This window comes from Pseudophryne corroboree, chromosome 12 (genome assembly GCF_028390025.1).
Source record: "Pseudophryne corroboree isolate aPseCor3 chromosome 12, aPseCor3.hap2, whole genome shotgun sequence".
Lineage (NCBI taxonomy): Eukaryota > Metazoa > Chordata > Amphibia > Anura > Myobatrachidae > Pseudophryne > Pseudophryne corroboree.
The window spans coordinates 5,704,035-5,723,629 of NC_086455.1; the positions used below are offsets into that span (position 1 = coordinate 5,704,035).

Below are 19,595 nucleotides of genomic sequence, written 5' to 3' on the forward strand. Positions count from 1 at the left end.
GTGACAGCGACATGTGTGTTACCCTGAGTGTACAGGCAGAGGTGGTAATGGGAGTAGTACAGTGACAACGACATGTGTGTTACCCTGAGTGTACAGGCAGAGGTGGTAATGGGAGTAGTACAGTGACAGCGACATGTGTGTTACCCTGAGTGTACAGGCAGAGGTGGTAATGGGAGTAGTACAGTGACAGCGACATGTGTGTTACCCTGAGTGTACAGGCAGAGGTGGTAATGGGAGTAGTACAGTGACAACGACATGTGTGTTACCCTGAGTGTACAGGCAGAGGTGGTAATGGGAGTAGTACAGTGACAGCGACATGTGTGTTACCCTGAGTGTACAGGCAGAGGTGGTAATGGGAGTAGTACAGTGACAACGACATGTGTGTTACCCTGAGTGTACAGGCAGAGGTGGTAATGGGAGTAGTACAGTGACAACGACATGTGTGTTACCCTGAGTGTACAGGCAGAGGTGGTAATGGGAGTAGTACAGTGACAGCGACATGTGTGTTACCCTGAGTGTACAGGCAGAGGTGGTAATGGGAGTAGTACAGTGACAACGACATGTGTGTTACCCTGAGTGTACAGGCAGAGGTGGTAATGGGAGTAGTACAGTGACAGCGACATGTGTGTTACCCTGAGTGTACATGCAGAGGTGGTAATGGGAGTAGTACAGTGACAGCGACATGTGTGTTACCCTGAGTGTACAGGCAGAGGTGGTAATGGGAGTAGTACAGTGACAGCGACATGTGTGTTACCCTGAGTGTACAGGCAGAGGTGGTAATGGGAGTAGTACAGTGACAGCGACATGTGTGTTACCCTGAGTGTACAGGCAGAGGTGGTAATGGGAGTAGTACAGTGACAGCGACATGTGTGTTACCCCTGAGTGTACAGGCAGAGGTGGTAATGGGAGTAGTACAGTGACAGCGACATGTGTGTTACCCTGAGTGTACAGGCAGAGGTGGTAATGGGAGTAGTACAGTGATGGGGGTTCCTGGGCAGTGACTGGGGGGTGGCCTGAGGTGAACAAGAAATACATCCACCAGGTAGGCGTGTTATGTGGCAGGAGTGTCAGTGATAGCGGGCTGCGTTCTCAGACACACAGCCACAGACATAGGAGATGTAAGTGTTGATGGTGGATGCAACCAGAGCCAGCCTTAGGCATAGGCAAACTAGGCAAATGCCTAGGGCATTTGATATGCCTAGGGGCACAAGCAGCTTCTGCTGATTAAAATTATATGCAGCATGCCTATAGTCTGTGTGTGTCTGCGGCTGTATCTGCATGCGAAATGCTACATTACAGTGTATTTCTGGAAATGACTGTAACATAGCATTTCATGTCAGAGGCAGAGGTCACAGTGTTAGCGGCCGTGTGAGTGCTGTGTGCAGGTGGGTTTCTTGTGCAATAGTGTTCGACATATGTGTAAGTATGGGGCATTATGTGTGTCATGTGTATAAATGCATTGATAATGTGCGGTATATGTGTAAGGGGCACTATGTGTGTCAATAAATATATATATATATATATATATATATAAGTGAACTAATAATGTACGGCATATGTGAAAGGGACATTATGTGTGTAATGTGTCTAAGGGTATTAACAATGTGGAGCATATGTTTAAGGGACATTATAAGGGCATTAATAAAGGTTGGCATAATGTGTAAGGCACATTATGTTTATAAGGAAATTAATAATGTGTGTCATATGTGTAAGGGGCATTACTGTGTGGTATTATGTGTATAAATGCATTACTAATGTGTGGCATTATGTGTATAAGGTGCTCTACTGTGTGGCGTAACATATAGAAAGAGCACTACTGTGTCGTCTAATGTGAATAAAGAGCAATATGGTGTGGTGTAATGTGAATAAGAAGCAATTCAGTGTGATGTAATGTGAATAAGGGGCACTACTGTGAGGAGTAACGTATATAAGGTAAAGTGGTACTAATGTGTGATGTAACACGAATTATGGACACTATCGCATGATAAAATGTGAATAAAGTTGCACTACTGTGTGGCATAATTTGAATTGGGGGCACTATTGTGTGGCCATGCCCCTTCCCAACAAGAACACACCCCTTTTTGAGCTGTGCACCGAATGTGCGCACTGTTCCTATTTAAAATATAGGAGGTAGGAACATCAAAATGAGGCCTGCTATAGGTGAGGGGTGATGGTGCTGCGAAAGGGGTGCAGGGTCAGAGGCGGAGCTGGCGCCAGGGGGTACCAGCCAAAATATTGCCTAGGGCATCATATTTGTTAGGGCCGGCTCTGGATGCAACGGTTTGCCATACTTCCCAACAACGTGAAGTCCCCCTCCGGGAGGGGAAGGCAACTCACCCCAACAGGGGGTGGTTCCGGGGGGCGTGGTGCAGCACAGGGGGTGGTTCAGAGGTGTGGCTCGGCATATGAGGCAAAGCAGGAGGGGTGTGGTATCATGTCCACTCCCCAGCAAGACAATGCTGATTACCAACATAAAAAAATGGGGTGTGTGGCTATGATGACGCAATTCAGCGAGAATCACGTCATCTTCTGTCTGCACTGCCTATTTCCATCAGTGAATAGGGGGCTGGGGGCAGGTGGTGGGAGGGGGCGGGAGACTTGCCCTCCTGATTTTTGAGAGCCTCCCCGATCTAGGGAGCCAGCTAGAGTGGACGCAGAAGCCCCATCTCTAAATCAGGCCCCTTATTGAAGGCATGCATTTAGGATGTAGAGGTTTGAGCAGATCAGGGGTAGACATCATCCAGAGCTCCAGCTGCCGTGGAACTACACATCCCAGCATGCGCTGCCTCGGTTTTAGCATGTCCTACAAACAAAATTGTGGTATGTGTAATTCCACAGCACCGGACGCGCCGCACGTTGCCTAACCCTGGAGTAACCAATGATTTGTTGGGGCAATTAATGAGACAAGATACGTCTACCTGCAAAACCGTCTCCAAGGTGAGTCTCCTGATGCAAAGGGCATAGTTCTAGAGTACAGGAGGGGTCAGTGTTCAGCACCTGTACTAGGAGGTGTACCTGGCCTGTCTGGCAACAGGGCCTTGGGCCAATCTAACCTTTTGTGGGGTTTCTGTTCCTGTCAGGATCCGGCAGATAAAAGGGAGAGTTACCGTCAGGCCAGGCCGCCAGCGACTCCTGACTAATATCTGGTGGCTCTGCTGACTCACATCCACATCTATTCTCTATCACTTTGGTGCTTTAACACCCACAGGAAAAACCTAGACTTACACAAGTGCTGCTGAGAGTGGTGAGGTTGTGACATATCCTGTCCAGGGGCTGCTTTTCTATGTACTGATTGGAAATAGCATCTCTACAAATACATTATGCTTATGCTGAGAACGTAGACACATTGCCCCAGATGTATCTTCTCATAACCTGGAGAATAATGTACGTATACAGCAGAAAATTACTGCTAGATTCCATATATTAGAGGGTTAATGATTAGAATGATGGAACATTGCTGGGTTCAGTGAAATCTCTTCTAGCAAAGGCATAGACAGAATTGTGCGGGCCCCATAGCAACATTTTGAAGGGTCCACCACCCCCAATACCTCTAGAGAAACCCCTCTCTCCGCAGCAGTTTATTTTGTGCCCCATAGTAGTGCGCAAGTTCATTTTACCCCCTCACCCCAAAAAATAATGACCTAGTTCATTGTATGAACCTTATTAGTGCGCTAGTCAATGTTATGGCCCACTGTAGCGTCACCGTTTCATTTTCTGTTTCATAATAAGGCAGTGCCCCAGTTCATATTATACTGACATTGTAGTGCCCCAGTTCACATTATGCCACAGTGCAGTACCCCCAGTTCATATTATGCAACAGTGTAGTACCCCCAGTTCAGATTGTGCCACATTGTAGTGCCCCCAGTTCACATTATGCCACATTGTAGTGCCCCCAGTTCATATTGTGCCACATTGTAGTGTCCCCTGTTCGTATGATGCCACATTGTAGTGCCCACTGTTCATATTATGCCACATTGTAGTGCCCACTCTTCATATTATGCCACATTGTAGTACCCCCAGTTCATATTATGCCACATTGTAGTGTCCCCTGTTCGTATTATGACACATTGTAGTGGCCCAAGTTCATATTATGCCACATTGTAGTGCCCCCAGTTCACATTATGCCACATTGTAGTGCCCCCAGTTCATATTGTGCCACATTGTAGTGTCCCCTGTTCGTATGATGCCACATTGTAGTGCCCACTGTTCATATTATGCCACATTGTAGTGCCCACTCTTCATATTATGCCACATTGTAGTACCCCCAGTTCATATTATGCCACATTGTAGTGTCCCCTGTTCGTATTATGACACATTGTAGTGGCCCAAGTTCATATTATGCCACATTGTACTGCCCCTAGTTCATATTGTGCCACACTGTAGTGTCTCCTGTTCGTATTATGCCACATTGTAGTGCCCACTGTTTATATTATGCCACATTGTAGTGCCCACTCTTCATATTATGCCACATTGTAGCGCCCACACTTCATATTGTGCCACTTTAAGTGCTGTCCAGGGGTAATACAATCAGTCAGATGATGGAGAAGACTGAGAACAAAAAAAAACTTAAAATGAAGAAATTTCCCCGAACACTTTACTTCTCAGCTGAGTGAGGGTCCTATTTATCAATAATCGCACACACAAGTCGATCTGGGCGCGCTATTAGCGATTATTCCATAACACTGAATGCCTGCAGGGACAGAGGCTCCGAAAGGAGCTCATCCCTGCACGTGCACGAGAGTCATTGCTGGGGAGGGATCCAGGGGAACCCTCTGCGGCTAATCATGCCAAGTGTAGCCTATAGGCTAAAACGGACTAGCAGTTTTCTGGGAATAAGCCGTAAATACTTAGTGATAAATGGGCCCCTCGATGAGGCTACGTATTCCACAGATCTATTCGCTCAGTAAAATGTTTTAATTAAGACTAGATACAAGTGCGGAAGAAAACGTACAGCGACAGCATCTTCTGTTTGCATTTCTAAACCCTTTCAGCACCTGGAGCCAACGTGCAGCCTCACACTAGCCCCAGACCACAGGACACAAACATGGATCATGCATGATCAAAGACTGTATAAATGCAGCACAACTGAACACTCTAAAAATAGGAGAACACACACACACACGCACACACACACACACGCACACACACACACGCACACACCTTTGTTCTGACAAGCTGACAATTTACGCTGAATCATTTTCTTTTCTAAAGTGACGCAGACATCCATTTGTTCTATATTCCTTATTTATTAAGACATTTTCAATGCACAACAGAAAAATAACTCACAGACTACTGGAAAGAAAGGGGCTAGAGAGGAATCACAGGGGAAAGTGGTGAGGTAACCTACAGTATACAAATCATTATATTATTAGCTAAACACAGTAGCGGTTACTGTTTACTCTGACATTTCTATATACCGGTAAATATATATATATATAGTACTGAGTGAGAAACTGGGGAGCAGTAGCATTCTCAGCCAGCGTGTTCCCCACATGATAAAGGGTCTATTCTGCATTACTTTTGGGCTATTACACATGTGGAAATACTAGTTTCTGCATATTTTAAAAAAGTTGGCCAATCATGATTAGGGCCCAATGTGGATGCCCCATATTCAGCAAACTTTGCTTACGGGAACTTATGTCAGATAGCGTTGGTTCCAGGTAGCCTGCTCCATCATATTGTAAGTAGTTCCGGGATATGAAGAGGGAGCCATATAGATTCCTCCGCCTCCAGCGGCCCTCTCTAACCTCCGTTACTGCCTGGCAGTGCACTGTCACAGCCAGTAATAAGCAGTGTAAGTGTTAGTGATAGGGATCACGGGACTGTCCCACAAAAGCAGCAACGCTTTAGTAACATAGGGGGATATTCATTTGTTTGAAAAGTCAGTTGGGTGTCTGTTTTTTCCTATGTAATAGACAGGAAAAAACAGACACCCAACTGACTTTTCAGACATTTGAATTCCCCCCATAGTATGTGAGGGCAGGTAAGAATCACTTGGCCCATCTAGTCGGCCCTTTTTTTTTTAGCCTTTAGGTAACCTCAAGCCTTATTAATCCTTAGGCCCAAATTTATTAATCCTTCAAAAGTGATAAAGTAGAGACAGATAAAGGGGCCTATTTATCACCATCCGCATCCTTGATGTGATATCCGCACTGCGATAACTGATTAGATCGCACGGATGTATGAATATCACATGCAGGGACAGAGCTTACGATGCCTGTCCGCAGCATCATCAGGGTATTTTTTGGGATAAAAATACCCCAATGTGCTGCTGCACATACTCCGCCACAGCCGACATCACCACTACCGCCGCCGCCGGGTCGACCCCCCGTCGCGACTATCCCCCCTGCACCCCGGCCCCCTCTCCCCCATGGTAAATATATTTACCAGTCCAGGGAACCGGTGAACGTTGCTCCTGCAGGGCTGCCCGGCGCTGGATCCTGTGCACTGCTGTGACCCCCGGTGCTGTAAAGTGAGCTGCCATTTTGCAGCATCACTTTACTGCACCGGGTGTCACAGCACAGCACATGGAGGACCCGGAGCCCGGCAGCCCGCACCCGAGCACCGATCAACGGCTCCCTGGACTGGTATGTTTTGGTTGTTTTTTTTGGGGGGGGGGGGGTTCACACTGGCCAGTCTCCGTACAGGTTTCTGAGCTAGCGTAATTATCTCAGGGCACATTGCAGTGTTTTTTTACATTTATTTTTTTAGTAAATTCAGGGCTACTAAAGAAAATTATAATTATAGGGTTTGGAGCAGTTTTTCACAAAAACTGCTTCAAAAGACCCTTAATACATTTCAGTGATACTAAGAAAAAATGTGAAAAGGGTGTGAAAACAGAATACACCCTTTTTCACATTTTGTTATCAAAATAATATGAATAAATAGACCTCAAAGAGAGATAAAGTACCAGCCAATCAGCTCCTGTCATTGTTCAAACACAGCCCGTTACATGGCAGTTGGGAAACTGATTGGCTGCTACTTTATCTCTCTTTATCTGTCTCCACTTTATCATTTTATATAGCTTAATACATTTGGGCTTTAGTTCTTTGTAATGATATTCATATGCCTATCCGGGTGTGGTATGTGTGACCGGTGGTCAGGAGACGGCCGGGCAGCATACTGACGCCGGTATCCCGGAAGCAGAATGCCGGCAAGGCGGCCCCTTGCGGGCTCGGTGGCAACCTGAGGTCACCACGGGTTCTATTCCCGCTCTATGGGTGTCATTGACACCCACGAGTGGGAATAGTGCCTGTTGGTCGGCATGCCGACCGTCGGGATTGTGAGGGGGTGGGATGTAGGGGGAGGTCATGTGACCGGCGCTCTCCTCACCTCCCGTTACAAAACTATATCCCGCCTAACCCAAGCATATTTACATTACTCTACTGACTTAGGGGGATATTCAGAGTTGTTAGGAAACCAAAAAAGTTAGCAATTGGGCAAAACCATGTGCACTGCAGGGGAGGCAGATGTAACATGTGCAGAGAGAGTTAGATTTGGGTGGGTTATATTGTTTCTGTGCAGGGTAAATATTGGCTGCTTTGTTATTACACTGCAATTTAGATGTCAGTTTGAATACACCCCACCCAAATCTAACTCTCTGCACATGTTACATCTGCCTCCCCTGCAGTGCACATGGTGTTGCCCATTAGTGTACTTATTTGGTTTGCTAACAACTCTGAATAACCCCCTTAGCCGTTACCACCTCTGCTGCTACTCATGTCAAGATAACAATTATCAGGGCTCTCGATAGCAAATAGGCCACAAAACAAACCTCCCAACATATGAAATATGTGAAGAGGGACTTCTACACGTGTAACCGGCCAAAAAGGGGGTGTGGCCTATAGAAAAGGGCATGGCTTTGCAGCAGTGCTGCAATCAATGGCCACGCCCCCTGTTGTTGTCACGGAGGGTGCATGCCCCCTCTCCCTCTGTCTCCACTGAATAGACGCTGTGCTAAGCAGAGTAGCAGTCACAGGAGCCTCCCAACTGCGCCCCCCCCCTTCACCACGGGACACTGCAGCCTGTGGGTGGGACAGCCCCCAAAAACGGGACTGTCCTGTGAAAATCAGGACAGTTGGGAGGTATGCACAACATGAGATGGTATTGTTTATTTATGAACATTTATGTAAGAGCAACATATTCTGTTGGGAGCACAGTAATAAAGTGAGACTGGGTATAAAGAGAAAGATATGGGGGCACGAGGGCTCAGCTGGCGAGCTTACAATCTACGTATGCCACATAGGCATTGGGTACTGTTGGGCAGCAGTTTGTACATACGTCGGCCCTGTGATCATTAGGGCTAGGCCGGAAGTCTGAGGTGTTTCGGCAGATGGGTAGAGATTGGCTTGTTGTGTTGCAGTATTATACTTCCTGTCACAGTCTGCATTGTTGGTTGACACTTTCAATCTTAACACTTTCCACACCAGGTAAAAAAACAAGTGACTTCCATATGCTGTAAGTGCACACTCAGCAGCAGTGGTGAGACGTCACCAGAGAAAGCCGCTGCTGGGGACTGTGGGTGAGTCTCACCGGCGTCAGTGGAAATGTCAGCAAAGTGTGTGACTGTCTCTCCTGTCTCTCTCCCTCCCTCAGCTCACATTGAAGTCATCCCATGTAAGATCTGTGGAGACAAGTCCTCCGGGATCCACTATGGAGTTATAACGTGTGAAGGATGTAAGGTGAGATAGCCGGTAACGGTGCACAACAGCATAAGACCACATAAATGTCTTTAAAACATGGAGGAGCCTGTCCATGGGGCTCTAGGGTCCATTTATTAGTCCATATTTGCGGCTACTTCCCCGGAAAAAAACACCCGTTTTCAGGAGTTAGCTGCAAATATTAGGTAAAAACACCAGAATGTAAGAAGGTATCTCTAGTACCTGCTGCGATCCCTCCATTCCCACAGCAGCCGCATGGAAAACCAGGAATGAGAAGCCACCGCTTAGTAAATATACTTAAAATGAAGGTCATACTGTGTATGGTCTGGATTACTACTTGCTACTAGGGACGGCCATCGATCATAAATGATTCAAAATCATCAATGGTCTACGACCGATGGTAACTACTTTTACCATCGATCGGAGAGAACAAGATGGTTTCCCGCCATCTATGATAAAGACCTATTTATTTTTATTTTTCTCTCTTTCCAGGGTGTAGGGGACACGGAGCATAGCTCCGCCCCCGGGCATTGATTGGCCCGTGACTCGCTCAATACTAAAGTAGGGGTGACCATCTATGGGTGAAACCATCGATGGTTCCCTTACAGACGGATTCCCACCATCAAGGTTGTCCATCCATGGTACCATGGAACACATGGAACGATTAGAGCCACGATTTGGGTGTTCCCGATCAATCGGGATGACACATCGTGTACATCATTCCCTGTGCATGAATGATACCTATGGCGATGCGCGCACCCGCTGGTCGCTAGCGACAGCCCCAGATCTTTTGAACATACAAAAAGATCTGGGGCTGTCGTTAGCGATGCCATGCTGCCAAATGCAGCATGGGCCCTCGCTTCACCCCTGCCGCCGTTTGTCGCTGCCAGCATCGGCAAGTGTGTATGCACTTGCCAATGCTGGCGCACCGCAATGCACAGGCGCGTCGTATGGGTACAAAGCGGATCGGTGCTGGGCGATGGATTTAATGAAGAATCCATTCGCACAGCCGATCGCAAGGAGATTGACAGGAAGAGGGGGTTTGTGGGTGTCAACTGACCGTTTTCTGGGAGGGGTTGGAAAAACGCAGGCGTGTACAAGCGGTTGCAGGGCGGGTGTCTGACGTCAATTCTGGGACCAAAAAGACCGAAGCGATCGCAGCGGCTGAGTAAGGTCAGACCTAGTCAGAAACTGCAAAAAAACGTTTTTTGTGCCGCTCGGCTACACATGTGATCGCACACTTGCAAAGCGAAAATACACTCCCCTATAGGCGGCGACTATCTGATCGCAGCGCTGCAAAAAATAGCTAGCGAGCGATCAACTCGGAATGAGGGGCTATAAATACATGATAATAACTGAGCAGATGCTGTGTTAGAGCGCAGTGCTTGCACTGCAGAAAGGGCATCATATCTCTGGCTAGCTTATTAAGGGCACGCACCATGATATCAGCAGTGACCAGCATGGAGGGGGCATTGTGCAGATGGGGACTGGCCTGAAGCTGCGCTGTATTCTCACATCTGTGTACCCTCACTTCCCCCCGGCAGGGATTCTTCCGCAGAAGCCAACAGGGGAAATCCATCTATTCTTGCAGTCAGCAACAGAGCTGTCAGATAGACCGCTCCAGCAGGAACCGCTGCCAGCATTGCCGCCTGCAGAAGTGTCTATCCCTGGGGATGTCGCGGGACGGTAAGAGACGCGCAACACACATATACCAGTGTACTGGCCTGTTATCTCTCTATAGAGTCACTATATCCACACATTTATACACTATATAACAGTTCCCATTTCCTAACAGGATTAGATATATTGTACACTATCTGCTGCTATGTCACAGCAATACATTATCCTCTGTGATCAGACAAAACGCGTCACTCATTTACACGGCACACATAGGGGGGGATTCAGTTGGGAGCGATAATTTGCGAGGTAAAAAACCTTGCGTACCCTGTGCCAAATTTTGAATTATCGCTGGGTTTTCAGTGGTGAAAACCCTGTGGCACAAGTTAAAAAAAAAATGATCCTCACTGGTCCGGTGGTCTCTCCTCCATCTTTATGCTGGGGAGTGGCTGCTGGGAGCAGTGTTCATTTTGACGACAAAAATGTTGACTAAAAGTATTTGTCAACTACAGTTTATTTCAGGACTACAATACTGTATACATCATAATATTAGATGGCACTACTGTATTTGTAACATTAGTTCCGCTGAGCAATAACAGACATACACGCGGGCGAAGCCGCAGGTAAACGCTAGTGTAATAATGTATGTAATAACTTTGTAGGTAAAGATCTTTAATTTTGCCAATTATAGCACACTTTTTGTGATTCCTAGGTAATTTATTTACATTTTTTTATCAATTAAATCATGGTTTCATAGTGGCTATTACGGTGTGCCCTCCAGCAACTTTTACTCAACACACTACTTTATCATCTGCTTTGTTGGATTTCTGGGTTTTACATAAAGGTTTTATGTCATGCAGACAGCCCTGAGATGTGACTCAGAACTGCTCTCTGTATACACGTGGAGTGTATGTACGCAGCAAAGCTCATGGATGTCCCATTGTAGGATCAGTAACATTATTGTGCCCTCATTATCTACTTAACTTCATCTGGATTTTCTGTATAACTATTGGTGTGATGTCTTAATGTTCCAACTATAATAACTTGATATTTGTCTAGATCATGACTGGCTGGGGCTGCTATAAAACGGCAGTCCTGTCCTAGCAATACACTCCCCTTGGTCAGTCCTGTCCTAGCAATGCACTCCCCTTGGTCAGTCCGGTCCTAGCAATGCACTCCCCTTGGTCAGTCCGGTCCTAGCAATGCACTCCCCTTGGTCAGTCCGGTCCTAGCAATGCACTCCCCTTGGTCAGTCCAGTCCTAGCAATACACTCCCCTTGGTCAGTCCAGTCCTAGCAATGCACTCCCCTTGGTCAGTCCGGTCCTAGCAATGCACTCCAGTTGGTCAGTCCAGTCTTAGCAATGCACTCCCCTTGGTCAGTCCAGTCATAGCAATGCACTCCCCTTGGTAAGTGCAGTCCTAGCAATGCACTCCAGTTGGTGAGTCCAGCCTTAGCAATGCCCTCCCCTTGGTCAGTCCAATCCTAGCAATACACTCCCCTTGGTCAGTCCAGTCCTAGCAATACACTCCCATTGATCAGTCCAGTCCTAGCAATACACTCCCCTTGGTCAGTCCGGTCCTAGCAATGCACTCCCCTTGGTCAGTCCGGTCCTAGCAATGCACTCCAGTTGGTCAGTCCATTCTTAGCAATGCACTCCCCTTGGTCAGTCCAGTCCTAGCAATGCACTCCCCTTGGTCAGTCCAGTCCTAGCAATGCACTCCCCTTGGTCAGTCTGGTCCTAGCAATGCACTCCCCTTGGTCAGTCCAGTCCTAGCAATGCACTCCAGTTGGTCAGTCCAGTCTTAGCAATGCACTCCCCTTGGTCAGTCCAGTCATAGCAATGCACTCCCCTTGGTAAGTCCAGTCCTAGCAATGCACTCCAGTTGGTCAGTCCAGTCTTAACAATGCACTCCCCTTGGTCAGTCCAGTCCTAGCAATACACTCCCCTTGGTCAGTCCGGTCCTAGCAATGCACTCCCCTTGGTCAGTCCGGTCCTAGCAATGCACTCCCCTTGGTCAGTCCGGTCCTAGCAATGCACTCCAGTTGGTCAGTCCAGTCTTAGCAATGCACTCCCCTTGGTCAGTCCAGTCATAGCAATGCACTCCCCTTGGTAAGTGCGGTCCTAGCAATGCACTCCAGTTGGTGAGTCCAGCCTTAGCAATGCCCTCCCCTTGGTCAGTCCAGTCCTAGCAATGCACTCCCCTTGGTCAGTCCAGTCCTAGCAATACACTCCCCTTGGTCAGTCCAGTCCTAGCAATACACTCCCCTAGGTCAGTCCAGTCCTAGCAATACACTCCCCTTGGTCAGTCCGGTCCTAGCAATGCACTCCCCTTGGTCAGTCCGGTCCTAGCAATGCACTCCAGTTGGTCAGTCCATTCTTAGCAATGCACTCCCCTTGGTCAGTCCAGACATAGCAATGCACTCCCCTTGGTAAGTCCGGTCCTAGCAATGCACTCCAGTTGGTCAGTCCAGTCTTAGCAATGCACTCCCCTTGGTCAGTCCAGTCCCAGCAATGCACTCCCCTTGGTCAGTCCAGTCCTAGCAATACACTCCCCTTGGTCAGTCCAGTCCTAGCAATGCACTCCCCTTGGTCAGTCCAGTCCTAGCAATGCACTCCCCTTGGTCAGTCCAGTCCTAGCAATGCACTCCCCTTGGTCAGTCCAGTCCTAGCAATGCACTCCCCTTGGTCAGTCCAGTCACTGGTTGTAGTAGTTGAAATATTCACAAATGTTCACCTCTCCCTAACATACAAAATATAATATAGACCTCTACTTTTTCAAATACACAAACATCTTTAACATTTTCTTTTTTTTTCTTTAGTAAAGTTGTGTCTGACCAGCTTTCACCTACCTCAAAGACCTAGCTAAATTAGGACACATAAACATCCGGCTTGCTTATGGAACATAATAAGGCCCATTTGTATTCATGAAGACTCCGCTACCGTCTTGTGGCGGGACCCTGAGAGTAATTGGGTCACCAGACTGCCCTTAGACTAGCCGCATGACCATGCAGACAAATACTTTAATGACCACAGGATGTGCCCCATAAGTCGCAGATGTCAATGTGTGACGGGCACAGGAGAACAATTGTACTCCAGGCCTTCACCAGAAACAAAGTACAACAGCCAATACCCCAAGTCACGCTGAGGCCAAGTTCACTTGACCTTCGTGCTATATACACATCAGATTATCAGTATTGATGTGGAGACCTCTCGTTGCATTGGAGTAAAAAGTAAAAAAAAAACAGAAGTCCATTTATTTCAACTCATCATAAAAAAGGGAATATTTACATAGTATAGATAAGAGTAAGATAGGTAATAAAGTAAATCCAACATATTTTTTTAAACATCTGAAGTAACCTGACCTTTGCTCCTGTTATCTGTCTCTGGTGTGATAATAATGTTTGGTGTTTATTCTATGTGTTTGTATTATGTTATGTAATTGTGTAATGTCCTTATTCTCTAATAACCTGCACCTGTGAAATGTTTTCTAATAATCTGCACCTGCGTACGTGGCAATATTCCAGTGTAATCCAATGTGTAAACAGGTTGAGTATCCCATATCCAAATATTCCGAAATACGGAATTTTTTGAGTGAGAGTAAGATAGTGAAACCTTTGTTTTCTGATGGCTCAGTGTACACAAACTTTGTTTAATACACAAGGTTATTAAAAATATTGTATTAAATTACCTTCAGGCTGTGTGTATAAGGTGTATAAGAAACATAAATGAATTGTGTGAATTTACACACACTTTGTTTAATGCGCAGTTATTAAAAATATTTGCTAAAATGATCTTCAAGCTGTATGTATAAGATGTATATGTAACATTAATGCATTCTGTGCTTAGACTTAGGTCCCATCGCCATGATATCTCATTATGGTATGCAATTATTCCAAAATACGGAAAAATCCGATATCCAAAATACTTCTGGTCCCAAGCATTTTGGATAAGGGACCTGTATTACAGTTACAGCCCAATTTTTCCCTTCACGTTTTCCCCCATGTATTCTCCTTGCAGCGGTAAAGTTCGGTCGTATGTCTAAGAAGCAAAGGGATATTTTGCAAGCGGAAGTGCAGAAACTTCGTCTGAGAGAGCAACGGGCAGAGGAATCTGCCGGCCAGAGAAACCCCGAACCCCAGGTTGAACAACCATCCTCTACATGTCCTGAGCTACCTTCCCCCATGCAGCATCCCACATGGACTGGCCACAATAGGTGGGAGTCCATCTGCTCCACATGTCCGTGCTCAACGTCGAGAATACAATTACCGAGGAACCCAATTGTACTTCACCCCAACACACCGGAAAAGACCCAGACAGAAGCCACACATAGGAAGAGCTATCTCAGGGCTCAGCAGCTACATGTGGAGCATGTAAGACCAAACATGATCCAGACTTTAGAACCATACTGCAGCCTGAACTTTGCCAATTGTCTTCCACCAGACTGCATGGTATCAGCAACAGAGCTTGGTGAGTAGGTTTGATCCCAATGAGAGACTGGTGTTTCCAATGGTGTACTATCCTCTCTCAGTGCCTCACAAACATACCCAATATACATATACACCATGTTTTGCTGACTTTCAAGCAGCAAGTCTCCTCCTGAGCTGATTATGACCTTGCATATGTTTTTTTAAGTCGTCATTTTTTATTGCTTATTCTCAGAGCTTCTGATGCAGAACGTGGTCTTTGCGCACCAGGAGACATGTCAGTTTCGTCAAGAGGACCTGCAGTTACTGCGATGGAAAACATTCTCACCAGAAGAGTTGGAAAATTTCCAACAAAAGGTAACTGGATGAGAAAATGTGTTTACTTATGGTTTTGAAAGTGTACAAGAATAATTACAAGGAGGGTTCACCTGTAGCAGAAGATAGAGACATTGGAGGGTAAATATTGGGAAATATGGAAACATTCATCTAGATAGATATGGCATAGTCTAGTAGGGTGTAGCGGTATGTGTAGGAGTTTGGCCAGTTTAAATGGGTTGGGAATATAGGTTCTATTCCCACTCTATGGGGGATATTCAATTCTTGTCGGAAACTGCCGTCTTGTTGGAAAGACGGCAGTTTCCGACAGGTTTAGGTCGGAAAGGGTTCCGACCTATTCAATTCGGCCCCTTTTTTCCGACAAGTCGGGAAATCCGTCTTGTCGGAAACCTATCGGAATGCACGTGGATAGGTGGCCACGTGTACTGTCAGAAGCGCGGCCAAACCCGACAGGTTTTAGCCCCGTTTCCGACAATGTCGGATTGCCATTATCGGGAACAGGCCAAACCTGTTGGATTTGGCGGTGCATTGCATACTCACATGTCAGGTCACATGGGGCGGCAGGATGCAGGCGTAGGTACATATCTACATCCCTGAGCAGATCAGGGGCAGGCAGCATCCATCACTCCAGCTGCCGTGGAACTACACATCCCAACATGCGCTACCTCGGTGGGAATAGTCCCTGCTAGTCAGCATGCCGACTGGTGGGATTTAGGGGGAGCGGGATGTAGCAGTCGGTAATGTGACATACAGTGCATCCGGAAAGTATTCACAGCGCTTCACTTTCTCCACATTTTGTTATGTTACAGCCTTATTACAAAATGGAATAAATTATTTTTTTCCCCTCAAAATTCTACACACACTACCCCATAATGACATTGTGAAAAAATTAAAAGATTAAAAATAAAGAACTAAAAAAATCACATGTACATAAGTATTCACAGCCTTTGCTCAATACTTTGTTGATGCACCTTTGGCAGCAATTACAGCCTTAAGTATTTTTGAATATGATGCCACAAGCTTGGCACACCTATCTTTGGGCAGTTTCGCCCATTCCTCTTTGCAGCACCTCTCAAGCTCCATCAGGTTGGATGGGAAGCGCCGGTGCACAGACATTTTCACATCTCTCCAGAGATGTTCAATCGGACTCAAGTCTGAGCTCTGGCTGTGCCACTCAAGGACATTCACAGAGTTGTCCTGAAGCCACTACTTTTATATCTTGGCTGTGTGCTTAGGGTCGTTGTCCTGCTGAAAGATGAACCATCACCCCAGTCTGAGGTCAAGAGCGCTCTGGAGCAGGTTTTCATCCAGGATGTCTCTGTACATTGCTGCATTCATCTTTCCCTCTATCCTGACTAGTCTCCTAGTTCCTGCCGCTGAAAAACATCCCCACAGCATGATGCTGCCACCACCATGCTTCACTGTAGGGATGGTATTGGCCTGGTCATAAGCAGTACCTGGTTTCCTCCAAACATGACTCCTGTCATTCAGACAAAAGAGTTAAATCTTTGTCTCATCAGACTAGAGAATTTTGTTTCTCATGGTCTGAGAGTACTTCAGGTGCATTTTGGCAAATTCCAGGCATGCTGCCATGCGCTTTTTACTAAGGAGTGGCTTCCGTCTGGCCACTCTACCATACAGGCCTGATTGGTGGATTTCTGCAGAGATGGTTGTCCTGGAAAGTTCTCCTCTCTCCACAGAGGAATGCTGTATCTCTGACAGAGTGACCATCGAGTTCTTGGTCACCTCCCTGACTAGGGCCCTTCTCCCCCGATCGCTCAGTTTAGACGGCCGGCCAGCTCTAGGAAGAGTCCTGGTGGTTCCGAACTTCTTCCATTTACGGATGATGGAGGCCACTGTGCTCACTGGGACCTTCAAAGCAGCAGATATTTTTCTGTACCCTTCCCCAGATTTGTGCCTCAAGACAATCCTGTCTCGGAGGTCTACAGACAATTCCTTTGACTTCATGCTTGGTTTGTGCTCAGGCATGCACTGTCAACTGTGGGACCTTATGTAGACAGGTGTGTGCCTTTCCAAATCATGTCCAATCAACTGAATTTACCACAGGTGGACTCCAGTTAAGCTGTAGGAAGTAGGAACATCTCAAGGATCAGTGGAAACAGGATGCACCTAAGACCAATTGTGATTTCTTAGTTTTTTATTTTTAATAAATTTGCAAAAATCGCAAAAAAGAAAAACTTTTTCACATTGTCATTATGGGGTATTGTGTGTAGAATTTTGAGGGGAAAAATTAATTTATTCCATTTTGTAATAAGGCTGTAACATAACAAAATGTGGAAAAAGTGAAGCGCTGTGAATACTTTCCGGATGCACTGTTCCTGTTCAAATAATAGTAAGCCTGAGCTCCTCTCCCTCTATGGGGGTCATTCAGACTTGATTGCTCGCTAGCTATTTTTTGCTGCGCTGCGATCAGATAGTCGCCGATTATAGGGGAGTGTATGTTTGCTCTGCAAGTGTGCTAACGCTTGTGCAGCCGAGCACTACTAAAAAGTTTTGTGCAGTTTCTGAGTAGCTCAGAACTTACTCAGCTGCTGCGATCACTTCAGCCTGTTCTGGCCCGGAATTGATGTCAGACACCCGCCCTGCAAACGCTTGGACACGCCTGCGTTTTTCCAACCACTAACAGAAAATGGTCAGTTTACACCCACAAACGCCTTCTTCCTGTCAATCTCCTTGTGATCGGCTGTGCAGATGGATTCTTCGTTAAATCCATCGCTCAGCAACATTCCGCTTTGCACCCGTACGACTTGCCTGCGCATTGTGGTGCATACGCATGCGCAGTCCGGACCTGATCGCAGTGCAGCGAAAAAAACTAGTGTGCGATCAGGTCTGAGTGACCCCCAATATCTCTTTGCCGGTAAGAAAATCAGTAATTTTTCTAAGCAAGCCTTAGTATAGGACGAAGACTTCAAGAAAAGGATTTAACGTTAAATACAAGAATCCCTTTTTCCTCTTGCATCCATTGTGGGCACTGGAACTACGAGGAGAGCCCAAAACTGCACCTACAATAGGGAACGTTCTCAGTTTGATGTGTACAAACCCTCATTGAACAACTAGCCTCCTTGTATGCCAAAACATTAAAATTGTAGAACTTTGTGAAAACATGAACAGATGACCTGGTGGCTGACAACTGCTCCGCTGAAGCCTCATGATGCACCGCCAAAGAGGCATTCTCCAACTTGGTGGAATGTGCTCTCATATATCCCTGCCGAGTTACTGAAGTAACTATAACAATCTTCATCTAAGCCCACTGCTTGCCCATCTGTAGTGAAACCTCTGCATGAAGGGACCAGGATGTAGAGCATTCCTGCTGAGGTAGCCAGCCTCCCAGTTCTCCAGAATTGGAATAAATACCTCCTCAATCGCTGGAACATTTAGTTCTTCCAGGAACATGGTCACTTTGATTTCTTTCATTAAAACATTTCAGAAAACAGCTGGCAGAAATATCTGACCCCAATTTGATGCCATGAGAAGACATCAGGCACGGTGCAAATCCCCTTCAACTATAATGTGAGTGTTGGGAGATGGAATAGAAAGCACATTTAAATTTCTGTATAAGGAATCTCAAAGGATCTAACTTCTAGAGCTTCTATTACCAAAGCAGCATTACCTAAATTCAATATAGCTGCCAAGTGATGTATGCCAGTTGAGGACTAACAGACCGATTCACCATGGGTCGCTATTGTGCTGTAACCGCTATTTGGCTATGTCAGCACATGTTCGCTTGTGTGTACGCCGATGTGCGCATGCGCAAGGTCTTAAACTGCATTCTCTTCAGAACGCAGTCTAAGTCCTGGCAGGGGGCGGTAACGAGGCGTCAACGCTGCGTTTTGTGGGCGTCGACGCACCGTTTGGGGGGCACAGTTCGGACAGCGGAGGCGTGTCTGCATCGTTTGTATGGTGGGCCACGGAGGCTGCGAGCCTAAACATGGCAGGTAGCTGTCTGCTTTCGCAGCAGGCAAGGGGCTACCCTAATCATGCGAGCGCCTCAGCGGAATCAGGGTAGGTACGTCATACTGAAAAAAAAAAATGAAATGGGCAGTGGAAGAGAGAAATGATGAATGTTGTGATTTAGAAGCCAAGTGTAGGCACACTATATACATTGAGATGATGGATCAAATGGCAGTGCAAAACGCAATGGTGATAAGAAACAGATAAATGCCTCTCTGTGGGAGAGAGAGGGACAAAAATTTCAAATATTACACAGAGGCCATAGCATTTTATACAGGATTTTAGTAAAAAAAAATTGGGACATAAATGTGGTTAGGAGGGACCACTATAGAGTCATTATCACTCTGACATCCACTGCTGGGCTGAGGCTCTACAGACTTTTCAGAGCAGCTGTCCGACACTGGAGCTCTGGTAGATTTGGGTCTGATGCCATAATTTGCAGCAATTAGATCCTTAAGTTATATTTAATGATGAATAGGTCCCTAAAGGTGATAACTTAGCTCAATGAAGGTGCTAAGTATCTTTCCATTGAGGAGATATATGGAGCATTAAGATGCACAAAGGGTAAAGCCCTTCTGGAGAC

General features: G+C 46.4%; 1 protein-coding gene across 1 annotated transcript in view; it reads left to right on the plus strand.

Annotated features, from left to right (window-relative positions):
• LOC134980100 (nuclear receptor ROR-alpha A-like) overlaps positions 1 to 19,595 on the plus strand; it is a 52,310-nt gene that overhangs the window by 19,567 nt on the left and 13,148 nt on the right. The window contains exons 2-5 of the mRNA XM_063946755.1: positions 8,596 to 8,681; positions 10,205 to 10,346; positions 14,298 to 14,747; positions 14,940 to 15,061. Coding sequence (XP_063802825.1) covers positions 8,596 to 8,681; positions 10,205 to 10,346; positions 14,298 to 14,747; positions 14,940 to 15,061 — 800 coding nt within the window. The remainder of the gene's footprint in view (positions 1 to 8,595; positions 8,682 to 10,204; positions 10,347 to 14,297; positions 14,748 to 14,939; positions 15,062 to 19,595) is intronic.